At 47.9% G+C, this 16,762-nt stretch overlaps 2 protein-coding genes across 7 annotated transcripts in view; one reads left to right on the top strand and one right to left on the bottom strand.

Moving 5' to 3' along the window:
• FANCD2 (FA complementation group D2) overlaps nucleotides 1–9,081 on the bottom strand; it is a 188,853-nt gene extending 179,772 nt beyond the window's left edge. The window contains exons 1-3 of one of the 3 annotated variants that reach the window (XM_075130658.1): nucleotides 8,990–9,081; nucleotides 3,546–3,635; nucleotides 170–307 (exon numbers count right to left, since the gene is read on the bottom strand). In XM_075130658.1, coding sequence (XP_074986759.1) covers nucleotides 170–307; nucleotides 3,546–3,612 — 205 coding nt within the window. In that variant the 5' untranslated portion in view covers nucleotides 3,613–3,635; nucleotides 8,990–9,081. Of the gene's footprint in view, nucleotides 1–169; nucleotides 308–3,545; nucleotides 3,636–8,514; nucleotides 8,572–8,989 lie in introns of those variants that run through there. The other 2 variants (XM_048858923.2, XM_048858924.2) reach the window with 2 other exon arrangements.
• The window catches only part of EMC3 (ER membrane protein complex subunit 3), a 28,849-nt gene continuing 21,129 nt past the window's right edge, over nucleotides 9,043–16,762 (top strand). For 2 of the 4 annotated variants that reach the window (XM_048858933.2, XM_048858932.2), the window contains exons 1-3: nucleotides 9,043–9,137; nucleotides 13,260–13,428; nucleotides 14,778–14,835. In XM_048858933.2, coding sequence (XP_048714890.1) covers nucleotides 13,274–13,428; nucleotides 14,778–14,835 — 213 coding nt within the window. In that variant the 5' untranslated portion in view covers nucleotides 9,043–9,137; nucleotides 13,260–13,273. The remainder of the gene's footprint in view (nucleotides 9,138–13,259; nucleotides 13,429–14,777; nucleotides 14,836–16,762) is intronic. The other 2 variants (XM_048858931.2, XM_048858930.1) reach the window with 1 other exon arrangement.

Below are 16,762 nucleotides of genomic sequence, written 5' to 3'. Positions count from 1 at the left end.
GAATAAGGCAGAAATCATGTAATTCAACAGCGCACATGAGGTTGACTTTAACTTTGGTGCTTCCTGAGTTGAGTGTTTTATTCTGTCACCCTAAACTCCTTTTAATGTTGCTTTTTGGATAGATATATACATCCACAGCTAAATACAGCACAGAATGCTAAATCCATACCTATGTCATTCTGCCTCTCCCCAGAATTCAGAGTAATTCCTGCTGTTTTGATGAGCTGTACAAAGATGCTATCATTCTCCACCGCTCCATCTTCGGCAGAGGTCTTCTCCTTGCAAGAGATCCGAGACTTTTTTGTTTCTGAGAAAGCAAGGCTTATTATTGTAGGATAAACAGATGCAATAAGGAGTGGGGTTCCTTAAGAGAATTCACTAACTCAAAATTAGCCATACCTCAAGATATTCTGTGAAGAGAGGCATTACCTTTGAGGGTCAGACGAGTGGTCTATCCACTCCTCTGCTGTCTCTGACAGTGATCAATAGCAGACATTTAGGAGGAAGATATAAAACACTTAGGCACATAAGGAGAAATTTCTTACTGGCCCCAGCTGGTGGTCTGTTCATGACCTAAAGCATCTGGTTTAATACCAACATTTTCTTTAAAGCCACTGTCACAATTAACAAATTATTGGCTGAGCTTGGAAGGCCTTGAACTCAACTTGATGGCATGTCTCTGTCTGTGAGGCAAACAGCTGTGCATCTCTCTCTATCAGTGTTATAGAGGGCGGACAATTTATGAGTTTACTCTGTATAAGCTTTATACAGAGTAAAACGGATTTATTTGGGGTTTGAATCCCATTAGGAGCTGGGTGCTGGAGAGAGGTGACCTGCTAAGCTGTTTTCAGTTAAGTCTGCAGCTTTGGGGGCATTGTTCAGTCTGTGTTGCAGCAGGCTTGTGTGTCTGGCTCAACAAAACAGGGTTCTGAAGTCCCAAGCTGGCAGGGAAGATGGGCTCAGAGGTAGTTTCAGCACATCAGGCGACAGTCCCAAGGGGGTCTCTGTGACTCCTCTGAAACCTGTCTATGAGGCAATCACTTTTAAATACACATCCAATCAATTCCAACTCATCAATGCTTATTAATTTGGGGGAAAAGGGGGGACAGAGACACATAAAGCCCCTGCTAGTATTTTAGCACAGACATAGCCTCAAGCACCTCTGCAATTGTTTATCAAACAACAAGCTGATGGCACTCATTAACGCCTTCCAGCAAAACAATACCCCATCTCAGCTCTGCCCATCCTCCCAATAGAGCAACATCCCAATAGGGCAAACTATGGCCCACAGGACAATTCTGCCCAGCCCGTGAGCTCCCAGCCGGGGAGGTTAGCTCCCGGCCCCTCCTCCTCTGTCCCCCCTCCCCCACAGCCTCAGCTCGCCGTGCCGCTAGTACTCTGGGTGGCGGGGCTGCAAGCTCCTGACGGGCAGCGTGGCGGGCTCCAGCCAGGCAGCACAGCTGCCAGGCCTGCTGCTCTGAACGGCATGGTAAGGGGGCGGGGAGCAGGGAGGTTGAATAAGGGGCATGGGGTCCCGGGGACAGTCAGAGGACAGGGAGCAGGGGGCGGTTCAATAGGCGTGGGAGTCCCAGGGGGCCTGTCAGGGGGCAGGGGTGTGAATAGGGGTCAGGGCAGTCAGGGGACAGGAAGCAAGGGGGTTGGATGGGGGTGGGGTCTCAGGGGGGCAGTTAGGGGGTGGGGGTCCGAGGAGGGGGCAGTCAGTGGACAAGGAGCAGGGGGGGTTGGATGGGTCAGGGTTCTGAGGGGGGCAGTCCAGGGGCAGGAACTGGGAGGGGGCAGGGCTAGGCTGTTTCGGGAGGCACAGCCTTCCCTACCCGGCCCTCCATACAGTTTTGGAACCCCGATGTGGCCCTCAGGCCAAAAAGTTTGCCCACCCCTACAACAGAGTGTAACATCTTGGCACCCTGCATGACTTGTGTAAGCTGGAAAGCTTGTCTCTCTCACCTACAGAAATTTGTCCAATAAAAGATATTACCTCACCCACCTTGGCTCCCAGACAGAAAGAAGAGTAATTGGGGGGAAGGGGGAATGGAGAAGGACATGAACACATCCATTGGCATGGGGGGGAGGGAAATGGGGGATGCTGGGAGAGGGATGGGAGGAGGACACCCAAAGCCCTAGCATGGGGGGGAAAGGGGAAAACGGGGGAAGCCGGGTAATAAGGGTTCACCAAGAGGCCCTGCCATAGAGGGAAGGAGGAATGGGGGAGGCCACAGAACTCCTGCCACAGAGAATGGACATGGGCGACACTGGAATGAGGGGAGGGAGAAAGGGAGAGTACACAGAACTCCTGGTGAAAGAGAGAATGGGGGATCCTGGTATGGTGGGGAAGACAGACTGGGGGGCATGGGTGAAGGTGGGAATAGGAGTGCACACAGAGACTCTGGCATGTGAGGGAGAATGGGAGACTCTGGAATAGGGTAAGTGGGGACCACACAGGCATGAGAGGGAAGGTGAAAACGGGGAGAGGGGAATGGGGCACACAGAACTCCTCGGGGGGGGGAGATTGGGGGACCTTTGTATGGGAGAAAGGGGTCTAGGAGTACATACAGAGCTCCTGCCATGGTGGAGAGTATGGGGGACCCAGGAATGGGGGAGGGAAGAATGGGGGCACAGAGAACGCCGGTGGGGAGGAAGACTGGGAAAACCTGGTATGGGGGAAGGGGAGGCACACACAGCCCCTAGAATGGGGGCGAAGAGGAGGCATGGGGCAGAGTGGAAATGGGGGGGAAATCAAGCCACTGGCATGTGGGGACAATGGGGAACTCTGGTATGGGAGAGGGACATGCAGCACATAGAACTCGTAGCAGGAGGGAGATAGAGGAGAGTTGAAGAGAGTCCCAGTGTAATAGAAGGGGATGGGAGAGTGTCACATAGGGAGCTTGCAGGGGTGGAGTGGGGGCGAATAGAGAAAAACAAGGAGCCCCTAACCTGTGCAACAAGCTTGGCCAACACATATGAATCATGCAATGCCTTAGTTATTATTTGTACAGCACCACCAGCATGCTAGGTACTTTATTTACAGGCATCTGTAGGAGGCACATCCCTGCCCTGAAGAGTTTACTCTCTATCTCGGTTCTTCTACCTTGTCTATCACTGGGATATCTGAGCACCTTGCACATTTACTAGAGTGAAAATGAAGTTGCTTTCTCCTTCCCCCATTCAGTAGAGAGGTGGCTGTTTTTTTTAAAATCTGTGATTTTGGTAGAATGGGCTTATTTTGGGGGAAGGAGGGGCTTACTACTTCCCTCTAATGGCACTGAGGCTTGCTCCCATCAGTCCAGAGAGACATAAATGCAGAGATGGAGGAAAGGAGGCAATCAGATTTTTCAGACCTGGTAACACCCTTGGTTTTGTTATTTTTCATTGTACTGTGGCTTATCAAACGTTACCATTTTATATTCTGTGGGGCCATTCTGCACAACCCGTCACTTTACTAGAAAACTTCTATGCACCCTGCCTGTGAACTGTTGCCCTCTACCAAAGGAATTTCACTTCAAATAAGAGGAGTTTGCTACACATACGTGGTAATTCTGCAATCAGACTGTCCCCATGAGCATCAGATTTGGACAATTTTCGTTTTGAAACCATGGCAACAAAATCTTTGTTGTATCCTAGAATAATATTAAAAAAAACAATTAGCAACTAGGCAGAGATCAGTTTTTACTTTAAAATTTGTAAACAAATCTAAAGTGAATAGAGGACAGGATATAGTGAAGGAAAAGTGCTCCAGGAATGCAGACTGCCCATTCAAAGGAAATGAGATCGGATTAACCAGCATTATTCTTTGCACAAACACCTCTTCAATGCAGACTGATGTCAAAGAATTCCAGTTACACTGAAATAGCATGGTGTATCACTTTTTTTTTATCAGAACACCAGGTTCTGAGTTTCTGTGTTTCTTTCAACTGCCAGTTGAATTAAATGGTGAGTTAACTGGAGTAACCAAAAGAAACTCCGACATTACAAGTCTACGCAGTTAAACAGTCAAATGTCAGTAAATCCCAAAGCCAAGGCTGAACATGCAACCATCACTCTATTCCCTTGTGTGCACACATCACGATACAATCTTCAATTACATCATCACATTAGATTTCTCAAATAATATAGCTACCATCACTTACTAAGATTATGGGCACATTATAAGTACCTAGGAGAGAGATACTTTGTTTCTATATCTTTCAGACACATATCTAGCATTACTCTCTATTATATGTTTCAGAGTAGTAGCCGTGTTAGTCTGTACCAGCAGAAAGAACGACGATTACTTGTGGCACCTTAGAGACAGTTAGTCTCTAAGGTGCCACAAGTACTGCTTGTTCTCTATTATATGTAATTTTTTTTTAATTTTGTGTAAAGGAAAGTATATAAAAAAGGGACAAAGCTAACAAAACACACTTTTTGAATTAGGATGTAAAATGGTAACCGATTAACCGATAAGCATCAGCCTTACCAGTAATGTATTCAGTAAACGATAAGGGGGTTGAGGCTGGGGCCAGCAGCCAGGACCCTGGGCACAAGACCAACAGCAGAGCCCGGCATAGAATGTGAGGGTGATGCAGCAACCCTAGTTCCGGAGCCTGTATTGTGAACTCCTTAACAGTTAAATGTTTAATCAATATAATTTTAATAGTTTAAAACGTTACTTTTTCTAAACGCTATTTACATCCCTATTTTAAATGCATTTTACCTATCATTATCACAAATACACTAATTTTACGTATTAATGTAGCTATCAGAAGAGAACAATATGTTGTAGGAATTATTTTGGGGAAGTTCTATGGCCTATGTTATGCAGGTCAGACTAGACCAGTGGTTCTCAACCACGGGTACACATACCCCAAGGGGTACACAGAGGTCTTCCAGGGGGTACATCAACTCATCTCGATATTTAACTAGTTTTACCACAGGCTACGTAAAAAGCACTAGCGAAGTCAGTACAAACTAAAATTTTATACAATGACTTGTTTATACTGCCCTATATACTATACAATGAAATGTAAGTACAATATTTATATTCCACTTGATTTATTTTATAATTATATAGTAATAATGAGAATGTAAGCAATGTTTTAGTAATAATGTTCTATGACACTTTTGTATTTTTATATCTGATTTTGTAAGCTGGTAGTTTTTAAGTGAGGAGAAACTCGTGGGTACACAAGACTAATCAGACTCCTGAAAGGGGTACAGTAGTCTGGAAAGCTTGAGAGCCACTGGACTAGATGATCACAATGATCCCTTCTGGCCTTAAAATCTATGAACCTATGGAGTATTTTTCTCTATTATTTCACTTTGTTTATTTTGCACATTTGAGAGCACACTGGTTTTAGTCTCTCATTTTCCCCAGCCCTCTGCACTACAATCAGTTAGTCAGTCACTTCCCCTTGCTGTTTCTGTTAGTTTTTCACACAGCAATAGGAGAGAGAGAAAAAGAGTTTGTTCTTAAATAGGAAAATATTATTGAAAAATCATTTTTTAAAATGGCAAATAAAATCAGGGATGGATGTAGGACCCAAAAGGACTTTTAACTAGGGCTGTTGATTAATCGCAGTTAACTCACGTGATTAACTAAAAAAAAAATTAGCTGTGATTAAAAAAATTAATTGCTAATAATTGCACTGTTAAACAACAGAATACCAATTGAAATGTATTAAATATTTTTGGATTTTTTCTACATTTTCAAATATATTAATTTCTATTACAACACAGAATACAAAGTGTACAGTGCTCACTTTATATTATTTTTATTACAAAAATTTGCACTGTAAAAATGATAAAAGAAATAGTATTTTTCAATTCACCTCATGCAAGCACCATCCCCACACACACACCGCTATCACAGAGTCGTTGCCAAGGAGAAATGGGGGGACACCATCCCCGCACACACCCCATTACCACAGAAATGTGGGGGGCACCATCCCCCCCCACATCCCACTATCTCGGAGACATGGAGAGGCACCATCCCCACACACAGCCCATTGCCATGGAGATGTGGGAGGGCACCATCCCCTCATACACCCCGCTGCCACAGAGACGTGGGGGGCTCCATCACAGAATCATATAATATCAGGGTTGGAAGGGACCTCAGAAGGTCATCTAGTCCAACCCCCTGCTCAAAGCAGGACCAACCCCCAACTAAATCATCCCAGCCAGGGCTTTGTCAAGCCTGACCTTAAAAAACCTCAAAGGAAGGAGATTCCACCACCTCCCTAGGTAACGCATTCCAGTGTTTCACCACCCTCCTAGTAAAAAAGTTTTCCCTAATATCCAACTTAAACTTCCCCCACTGCAATTTGAGATTACTCCTTGTTCTATCATCTGCTACCACTGAGAACAGTCTAGAGCAAGCCTCTTTGGAAACCCCTTTCAGGTAGTTGAAAGCAAATATCAAATCCCCCCTCATTCTTCTCTTCTGCAGACTAAACAAACCCAGTTCCCTCAGCCTCTCCTCATAAGTCACGCGTTCCAGTTCCCTAATCGTTTTGGTTGCCTAACGCTGGACACGTTCCAATTTTTCCACATCCTTCTTTTAGTGTGGGGCCCAAAACTGGACACAGTACTCCAGATGAGGCCTCACCAATGTCGAATTGAGGGGAATGATCACGTCCCTCGATCTGCTGGCAATGCCCCATCTTATACAGTCCAAAATGCAGTTAGCCTTCTTGGCAACAAGGGCACACTGTTGACTCATATCCAGCTTCTCGTCCACTGTAACCCCTAGGTCCTTTTCTGCAGAACTGCTGCCTAACCATTTGGTCCCTAGTCTGTAGTGGTGAATGGGATTCTTCCATCCTAAGTGCAGAACTCTGCTCTTTTCCTTGTTGAACCTTATCAGATTTCTTTTGGCCCAATCCTCCAATTTGTCTAGGTCCCTCTGTATCCTATCCCTACCCTCCAGCGTATCTACCACGCCTCCCAGTTTAGTGTCATCTGTAAACTTGCTGAGGGTGAAGTCCACCCCATCTTCCAGATCATTAATGAAGATATTGAACAAAACCGGCCCCAGGACCGACCCTTGGGGCACTCCGATTGATACCGACTGCCAACTAGACATGGAGCCATTGATCACTACCCATTGAGCCCGACGATCTGGCCAGCTTTCTATCCACCTTATAGTCCATTCATCCAGCTGGCAAGAATACTGTGGGAGACCATACAAAAACTTTGCTAAAGTCAAGGAATAACACATCAACTGCTTTCCCCTCATCCACAGAGCCAGTTATTTTGTCATAGAAGGCAATCAGATTAGTCAGGCATGACTTGCCCTTGGTGAATCCATGCTGACTGTTCCTGATCACTTTCCTCTCCTCTAAGTGCTTCAGAATTGATTCCTTGAGGACCTGCTCCATGATTTTTCCATCCCCCCACACATCCCATTACCAGCTGTGCATAACTGCCCATTGCCATGGAGATGTGGAGTAGAACCATCCCTGCACACAGCCCGCTACCACAGAGATGCAGAGGAAAACCCGCACACACCCCACTATTACACCGATGTGGAAGAGCACCATCACCACCATACACGGAGACAGGGAGGAACCATCCCCACACACACACACCCCTACCACAGAGACATGGATGGGCACCATCCCCCTACAAACCTCATTACCATGGAGACAGGGGGCACCATTTCCAGCAAGACACATGGCGGGCACCATCCCCCCCACACACCTCGCTACAACGGAGACATGGGAGAGGACCATATGCACACACACCGCATTGCCACTGAGACGTGAAGGGGCACAATCCCCACACACTGCCCATTGCCATGGAGAGGTGGGGGGACACGATGCCCGCACACACCATGTTACCACGGAGACATGGAGGGCACCATCCCTGCACACAGCCTGCTACCACGGAGACGCAGAGGAGAACCATCCCCCCACAACCACAGAAACGGGGGAGGACACCATCCCCACCCACACACTCCATTACCACGGAGTCGTGGGGGGGGGCACCATCCCCGCACACTCTCCATTACCACAGAGATGGGGGAGAATCATCCCCACACACACCCCGCTACCACAGAGATGTGGGAGGGCACCATCCCCCCACACACTTTGTTACCATGGAGATGTGGGGGGGCACCATCCCCACATACACCCCGCTACCACAGAGACGGGGGGAACCATCCCCTCCACATCCCGCTGCAATGGAGATGTGGGAGAGCACCATACCCACACACACCCCTTTATCACAGAAATGTGCGGGGCACCATCCGCCTCACAACCCGCTATCTCGGAGACATGAAGGGGCACAATCCGCACACACACCACATTGCCACAGAGACGTGGGGGAACACTATCCCCGCACATAGCCCACTACCACGGAGATGCAGGAGGCACCATCCCCACAAACACCCCACTAGCACAGAGATGTCAGGGGGCACCATCCCCACAAACACCCCACTAGCACAGAGATGTCAGGGGGCACCATCCCCACAAACATCCCACTAGCACAGAGGTCACAGAGACCATACCCCACACACACCCCATTATCGGCTGTGCATAACTGCCCATTGCCATGGAAATGCGGAGTGGAACCATCCCTGCACGCAGCCCGCTACCACAGAGACGTGGGAGGGGACTATCCAGCCACACCCCCCACTACCACAGAGAGGTGGGAGGGCACTATCCCCACACACACACCTCGCTACCACAGAGACGTGGGAGGGTAGTACCCCCTCACACACACACCCCGCTACCACAGAGACGTGGGGGGGTTACTAGTGCCAACTCACTGTTACCACAGAGACGTGGAAGGGCACCAACCCCCGACACCGTTACCACAGAGACGGGGGGAGGGCGCCATACCCCCATAAACCTCTTTGCCATGGAGACGGAGGGCACCATCCCCCCCAAACACCCGCTACCATGGAGACCGGGCCGAGGAGCGGAGGAGGAAGGGAAGCGGGAGGCCCTGCGGCCCGTAGGAGACATCCCCACGGCCACAGAACCGCGGTTACCGTTCGCGCTGACAGCTCCAGACTCTACTCGTGTTTCCCGCCAGGCAGTGAGTCCTGTCTCGCCATGATGACCTAACAATTACGTATTTCCTGGGCCTCACGGAAAGGCTGCGTTCAATCAATCCCGGAAGCGGAGTCAAGGCGAAGGGTGAGGAGGGGCTAAGGCCCGGGGAGGGGGCTGGGGTCTCTGTGCTGGGCAGGGGGCAGTAGGCGGCTGTCGGGCGGGGAAGGGGCCTGGGGTCTCTGTGCTGGGCAGGGAGCAGTAGGCGGCTGTCGGGCGGGGAAGGGGCTGGGGTCTCTGTGCTGGGCAGGGGGCAGTAGGCGGCTGTCGGGCGGGGAGGGGGCTGGGGTCTCTGTGCTGGGCAGGGGGCAGTAGGCGGCTGTCGGGCGGGGGAGGGGGCTGGGGTCTCTGTGCTGGGCGGGGGGCAGTGGGCGGGGGGCAGTAGGCGGCTGTCGGGCCCGGGGGGGCCAGGGGGTCTCTGTGCTGGGTAGGGGACAGTAGGCGGCTGTCGGGCTGGGGTCTCTGTGCTGGGTAGGGGGCAGTAGGCGGCTGTCGGGCCAGGGAGGGGGCTGGGGTCTCTGTGCTGGGCAGGGAGCAGTAGGCGGCTGTCGGGCCGAGGAGGTGGCTGGGGTCTCTGTGCTGGGCAGGGGGCAGTAGGCGGCTGTTGGGCCGGGGAGGGGGCTGGGGTTTCTGTGCTGGATAGGGGGCAGTAGGCGGCTGTCGGGCTGGGGTCTCTGTGCTGGGTAGGGGGCAGTAGGCGGCTGTCGGGCCGGGGAGGGGGCTGGGGTCTCTGTGCTGGGTAGGGGGCAGTAGGCGGCTGTCGGGACAGGGTGGGGGCTGGGGTTTCTGTGCTGGGTAGGGGGCAGTAGGTGGCTGTCCGGCCCGGGAGGGAGTTGGGGTCTTTGGGCCGGGCACAAGGCAGCAGGTGGCTGTCGGGCCAGGGAGGCGGTTAGGATCTGTGACGGTCCCTTCTGGTGTCATCTGGACCAGTGATCTGCTAGGTCACCCCAATCCTTGACTCTGGGAACCAGCCTTACCCTGCTCTGCTGTGAGAACCCCCACTCCTGGGCTGTTCACGCACAGCCTCTGGCATGTAAGCTGCTCCCAGCGACTTGCAGCCGAATGACACTAACCAATATCTCCGGTCCCAGACACAACTCTAGGAACTTCTGTGTTGCAGTTGTCAAGTTATGTTCACTGGACGCTGCAAGCTCATATGAATTCATCATTTTATGTACCAGGCTTGTTATCCCCAGGGGAGTCTCTGACACGCTTCAGACCAAATGCACTGCTTCAGGTAGAATAAATATCGAACCCATTTATTAACTATGAAAGACAGATTTTAAGTGATTATAAATCAAAACACAAAAAGTCAGAGTCGGTCAAATGCAATAAAAACAAAACGCATTCTAAGCTGATCTTAACACTTTCAGTACCCTTACAAACTTCTCACAACAGGCTGGCTGGTTGCTCTTCAGCCAGGCTCTCCCCTTTGATCAGCGCTTCAATCGCTTCGTGGTGATGTCTGTAGATGAAGGTGGAAGAGAGAAGAAGGGCATGGCAAACGTCTCTCCCTTTTGTCATGTCCTTTCTTCCCTCTTGGCTTTGCCCTCCCCCCCCCCCCCCCCAGAGTCAAGTGAGCACTACCTCATCGCATTCTCAAACTGACCAAAGGAAGGGGGGTGACTCACTCGAGAGTCCAACAGATCCTTTGTTGTTGCCTAGGCCAGTGTCCTTTGTTCCTGTGAGGCTGGGCTGGGTTGTCCCATACATGCCCCGATGAGGTGTGAACTGCTCCTCTGCTTCTGGAGAGTTTTTGCTTGGGCTTGCTTTAGGCCATGAGGATGCATTTTCAGCCTCATAACTATATACATGAAATTACAATCCATAACATTACCATAACAACAATGCTCAGTACATCATAAGCCTTCTAAAGACACCCAACATGACAAACTTTGCATTAGATACCACACAAACATATTATAAGAATGAACATGAGGGTACTGGGTGATCCCCCGAGGTACAGAACATCACAGGGTCTCTGTGCTGGGCTGGGGGCACTAGGTGATTGTCGGGCCAGGGAGGAGCCTGGAGTCTCTGGCCCAGCAGGGGGCAGTAGGTGGCTGTCCGGCCAGGGAAAGGGTTAGGGTCTCTGTGCTGGGCATGGGGCAGTAGGTGCTGTTGGGCTGGGGAGGGGGCTGGGGTCTCTGTGCCGGGCAGGGGGCAGTAGGTGACTGTTGGGCCGCGGGGGAGCTGGGATCTCAGTGCCTGGCAGTGGGCAGTAGGTGCCAGTCAGACCGGGGAAGGGGCTGGGGTCTTGGTTCCAGGCACAGGGCAATACGTGGCTGTCAGGCCAGGGAGGGGTCTAAGGTCTTTGTGCCAGGCATGGTGCACTAGGCAGCTGTTAGGATGGGAGGGGGCTGGGGTCTCTCTGCTGGGCTGAGGGCGGGAGGTGGATGTCGGGCCGGGGAGGGGGCTAAGGTCTCTGTGCTGGGCACGGGGCAGTAGGTGGCTGTTGGGCTGGAGAAGGGGTTGGGGTCTCTGTACTGGGTAGGGGGCAGTAGGCGGCTGTCAGGCCAGGGAGGGAGCTGGGGTCTCTCTGCTGGACTGGGGGCAGCAGGTGGATGTCCGGCCAGGGAGTTAGCTGAGGTCTCTGTGCTGGGTAGGGGTCAGCAGGCAGCTGTCAGGCCAGTGAAGGGGCTGAAGTCTCTGTGCCGGGCAGGGGGTAGCAGGCAGCTGTCGGGCTTGGGAGGAGACTGCGGTCTCTGTGCTGGACTGGTTGCAGCATGCAGCTGTTGGGCTGGGGAGGGGGCTGGGGTCTCTGTGCTAGGGAGGGGGCTGGGATCTCTTTGCTGGGCAGGGGACAGTAGAAGTGATGGGCGCTGGCACGTGGCAAATGGGGCATGGTGCCCACACACACCAACCCTGAGGATCAAACAGTTCCCCACTGCTACTGTTGCTTTAACTTCCCTTCTTGCATGTAATGGATGGGTAATTTTTGATGCTCTTTGTCCTTATCATCAGAAGAAAAATCGCTGTATTCATAACTCGGCTTATCAATCACAGGGTGACTAACAGCAGATAAAACTGCAGTTAAGACAAGTCAGTCTGTAGTTCTAATGAGTGTTAGCAGTCCTCAACCATCCAAGGAAGGCAGATGATCATTGCAGGAAACTCAGTCCTCACAAGAATCAAATGAACATTCAGCAGGAGTCAGGCAGTGTGGTGCCTTCCCAGAGCCAAGACATGAAACTGGACACACTTCTGAAGTTAGCGGGCTAGGAGCTATGGGTGATTGTTCAAATTGGCACTAATGACACTGTGTCAATGAATAGCTCACAGATATGAGTTCAGGGAACTCAGAAGCATGCTGAAAAAGAATGTTCAAGCGACCTTTTCCAAGCTCCTACCTGCCCTACAAGCAAAGGAAGGCAGAAGATTCTAGCTGTGAACCACTGTCTACGTAAATGGCGTACAGTGGAGGGTTTTGGTTATGTGGAACATTGGGCCTCCTCTATGGGAAGAGGGGGCTGTGTAATTTGGATGGCCTCCACCTCAGCAGAAGGTGGCCCAATCTCTTCAGGGACAGGCTGACCAGAGTAGTCAGGTCAGGGGGTTAAATTAATAGCAGAAGGAGAGGGTAAAATGAGCACAAAGTTGAGATGTTGAAACAAAATGAATCAAGGAACCAATGGATATGGAGAGAAGAAATGATTGAATTGCCTATACACTAGTGTTAAAAGCCTGGATAGCAAACAACAGGAATTGGAATTACTATAATGTATAGGGGGGGAAAAACTGTGATCATGGAGGACTTCCGTTTGAGTAACACATACTGGAGGTCTCATGCTGCCAGTACTAAACCACCACTGGAATTTCTAAACACTGTACATAGCAATTTCCTGACTCAAAAAGTGTTGCAGCTGACATAGGGGAATTCTTTATTAGACTTTGTCCTAATAGATGAAGAGGGAATGGAGCACAGAACTAAAAATTAATGGTAGCTTAAGTACAAGTCATCATGACTTGATCACATTTATAATGTGCAAACAGAATGAAGTCCGGACCAGAAATATATAGACTTGGTGCCTTAGAAGGACCAATTTCACAAAATTGAAACAATTATGAGCCAAATCATGAGATAGCTGCTGTTAGTCACCACATGCTAGCAAATACAAGTTCAGAACACACCATTTTTCCGAATGAAGAGTGGAAAGTGCTACGTGTCTTCAGGATGTAACGCATAATCAGGTCCATTTTGTTTACCAGAATCTACTCTAAAGATGAGCGAACCAGAGCTGCTGCTGGACTCCAATATCCGGTTATGGGTGGTTCTTCCAATTGTTTTCATAACATTCTTTGTTGGGATGATTCGTCACTACGTGTCCATCTTGCTCCAAAGTGACAAAAAGCTCACTAGGGAACAAGTGTCTGACAGGTAAGTTAACAAGTGCACCAAAGTTTTCCTACGGCCTTTCTAATAAAGCTAGGATAAAAGAACATTAAGTTTGCAAAGTCAAAAGTAAGGAAATGCCAGGATTAAAGTTGCTTGTGCAAGCTTAATTTGGACTCCTTGTCTGTATGCAATATGAAACAATTTCTAATTACATGATCACATTTTTCCACTGGACCCCATCTCATTCAATGAACTTGATGGATAGAGCTTACTGAATGAACAGATATCCAGTATTTCTTTTCCTTATTCACTGTGTGGCCCCAGGCCATATTTACTGTACTATTCAAATCCTATCATGTATTAATTTCCTCATGGACCTTTATGAGGTGCTTATCATATAGCATCCGAGGATTTCATGAACATTCTGAAAAAAATTCCCTTGGTTCCCAAGTTTCTGTCACTGGCCACAGTGGAAACAGGGTATTGAACTAGATGACTCAAAGACCTGGTTCATGCGAATAATTTCTATGTAAACTCAATTATCCTGCTGTAAAAGGGTGGAAAGATGCCTTTGTTGGAAGGAGTTCTTAAAACAGGCTGGAGAGTGTAAAGGTAATACAGACAGGGAGTATTCATTCATTATGTTCATTTATCTTTTTTTGTCTGGCTGTCCCTAGTCATGTTTGGATCTCGAGCTGCAACTATTTTTTTCATTGGGTACTACTAATTTTGCCATTGATTTACCCTCAGTATCACTACTTCCTCTTAATGAAGACTGAGGCTAACTGAGGAATCTATTCTTATGTATAAAAAATTATACTGATTCTCGTGCTGCTTTGCACAATACATTTCCTATTAAATCTCGTTTAAGTTGGGACAGCAAAGATTTTGGTTAATGAACTCTATTTAATGCTAGACATATTTTTGGTTTTCCTATAAAAATTGCCTTTAGATCTAGAAGAAGCTGCTATTATCTGTCAGAAAATTCTGCTTAAAGGAGGCCCAAAAATCCATGAAGTTGCTTCATGGAGTCTAAATGTCATTCCACAGGGTACATATACAGCATCTGATACAATTTAATTTGTCCTCCTCTCAGGAAATCTTCTTTTCCCAATCTGGAAGGAGGAGGAAGAGGTGACCTTTTTATTCCTCACCCATCCTGATTTATGAGTGAGATGCTCCAAACTGTGAAAATTGATACTCTGGAAATTAGTTTCCATTAATAAGAAGTTGTCTTTATATTTGTGTGGTAGATGTTGCTGAGTCAGCCTTTCTCAGCTCAATTACTGTCCAGCATGTTGTTTACCTACAGCTCACTTGCAGCCCTCATTTCTACTCTTCTCTAATATTGATCTTCGATAGTCCTGCAATAATGGATTTCTTTTTTTTAGCCAAGTCCTAATTCGAAGCAGAGTCCTCAGAGAAAATGGAAAATACATTCCAAAACAGGTATGTACATGTGTGAAGCTGCATATTTGAATTTCTTTAGTCTTTTTATGAAGTCTGTATAGAGAGAATGATGACCTAAATGAACATAGATTTATAAATTCCTAAGCCAGAAGGGACCAATGTGATCATGTAGTCTCACCTTCTGTATAACACAAGTTACAGAACCCTCCCCTGAAAATAATTCCTAGAGCACATCTAGAAAAACATCCAATCATTATTTAAAAATGATCAATGATGGAGAATCCACCACGACCATTGGTAAGTTGTTCCAGTGTTTAATTACTTTCACCGTTAAAATTTTACCCCTTATTTCCAGTATCAATTTGTCTTGCTTCAACTTCCTTCCATGGGGCATTGTTATATCTTTTCTCTCCTAGATTGAAGAGTCTGTTATCAAATATTTGTTCCCTGTGTAAGTACTAATAGACTGTAATCAAGTCACTCCTTAATCTTCACTTTGTTGGCTAAATATACTGATGTCCTTGAGTCTACCACTATATTCTAATCCTTTAATCATTTTCATGGCTCTTTTCTGACCCCACTCCAATTTATCAACATCCTTCTTGAATTGTGGGCACCAGCACTGGACACAGGATTCCATAAGTGCCAAATACAGAAGTAAAATAATCTCTCTGCTCCTACTCAAAATTCCACTGTTGATGCATCCAAGGATCGCATTAGCCTTTTTGGCCACAGCGTCGCCCTGGGATCTCATGTTCCGCTGATTATCCACCACGACCCCCAAATCTTTTTCAAATATTAAGTGCAGAAAGTAGCATTAATTCATTGTTAAAGTTGAGACTTGCGCTCAAATGTCAGACAGTTCCTAAAGTAGTTAAGGTTCTTGTAGTAAGATTTATGTGTTCATTTTGTATATAAAATGTTACATGTTTAAAAAGAAAAGCAGTAATGTGGAACACTGCAGTAGGTCACGGGACATGGGCTGATTGGTCCCAACCGGGATCAAACATTCACCATCAGCATTGATTTAATTTCTTTCAAAATATAAATAGTTTGTTCTCAGTCTCTGAGAATACTGGGAAGCCATCTTTGAGAAAAAAAGAAATGTAGTAAGGTGTAAGTCTCCTTGGGAGCAAATGGCTTCTGTGCATGAAACAGTCAATAATGTTTGAGATGTGGATGCCTCAAATGGAATTTCAGAGATAGACACTAACCTGGGGGACATTGAAGACAGAAGCTCTGCCCAAATACAAATCAGTTATTGAAATTACTGGGATCCAGGGGAAAAACCTAACTGGCTTCAAGGCTGAGCTTGATAAGCATACGGAGGGGATGGTCTGATGAAACTTTCTACAGTGTCTTGTAGCCATTCTGCGACTGCTAGTAGCAAATATCCCCACTGGCCAGTGATGGGACACTAGTTGGGGAGGCCTCTCAGTTACTACAGAGAATTCTTTCCCAGGTGTCTGGCTGTTGGGTCTTGCTGAAGTGCTCAAGATCCAACTGATTGCTGTATCTGGAGTTGGGAAGGATTGGCAGAGATCCTGGCAGGTTTTTGTCTTCCTCTGCAGCATGGGTCACAGGTCACTTGCAGGTTTAAAATAATGTAAATGGTGGATTCTCTGTAACTTGAAGTCTTTAAATCATGATTTGGAGAACTTCAGTAACTCAGCCAGAGCCTAGGGGTCTATTATAGGAGGGGTGTGGATGGGGTTCTGTGGCCTGCAATGTACAGGAAGTCACTCTAGGTGATTAGGATGGTCCCTTCCAGCCTTAAAGTCTATGAAACCTGGAAAGCAGAGCAAGACTGTACATGAGGTTATTGCATCTCTGCAGGAGAGGAAGGAGGAGATATGAAAAAGGCAAAAATGACAAGCATGCATCCTGAACATTCGAGAGAAATTCTGCTGTTTGTAAACTCTGTTGTACTTGTCTGGTTCCCAGCCCAGTTAGAATTTGCTCTTTC

The sequence above is a fragment of the Caretta caretta genome, chromosome 7, assembly GCF_965140235.1.
Source record: "Caretta caretta isolate rCarCar2 chromosome 7, rCarCar1.hap1, whole genome shotgun sequence".
In the NCBI taxonomy this organism is placed as follows: Eukaryota; Metazoa; Chordata; order Testudines; family Cheloniidae; genus Caretta; species Caretta caretta.
This window is presented reverse-complemented; position numbering and strand designations above follow the sequence as displayed.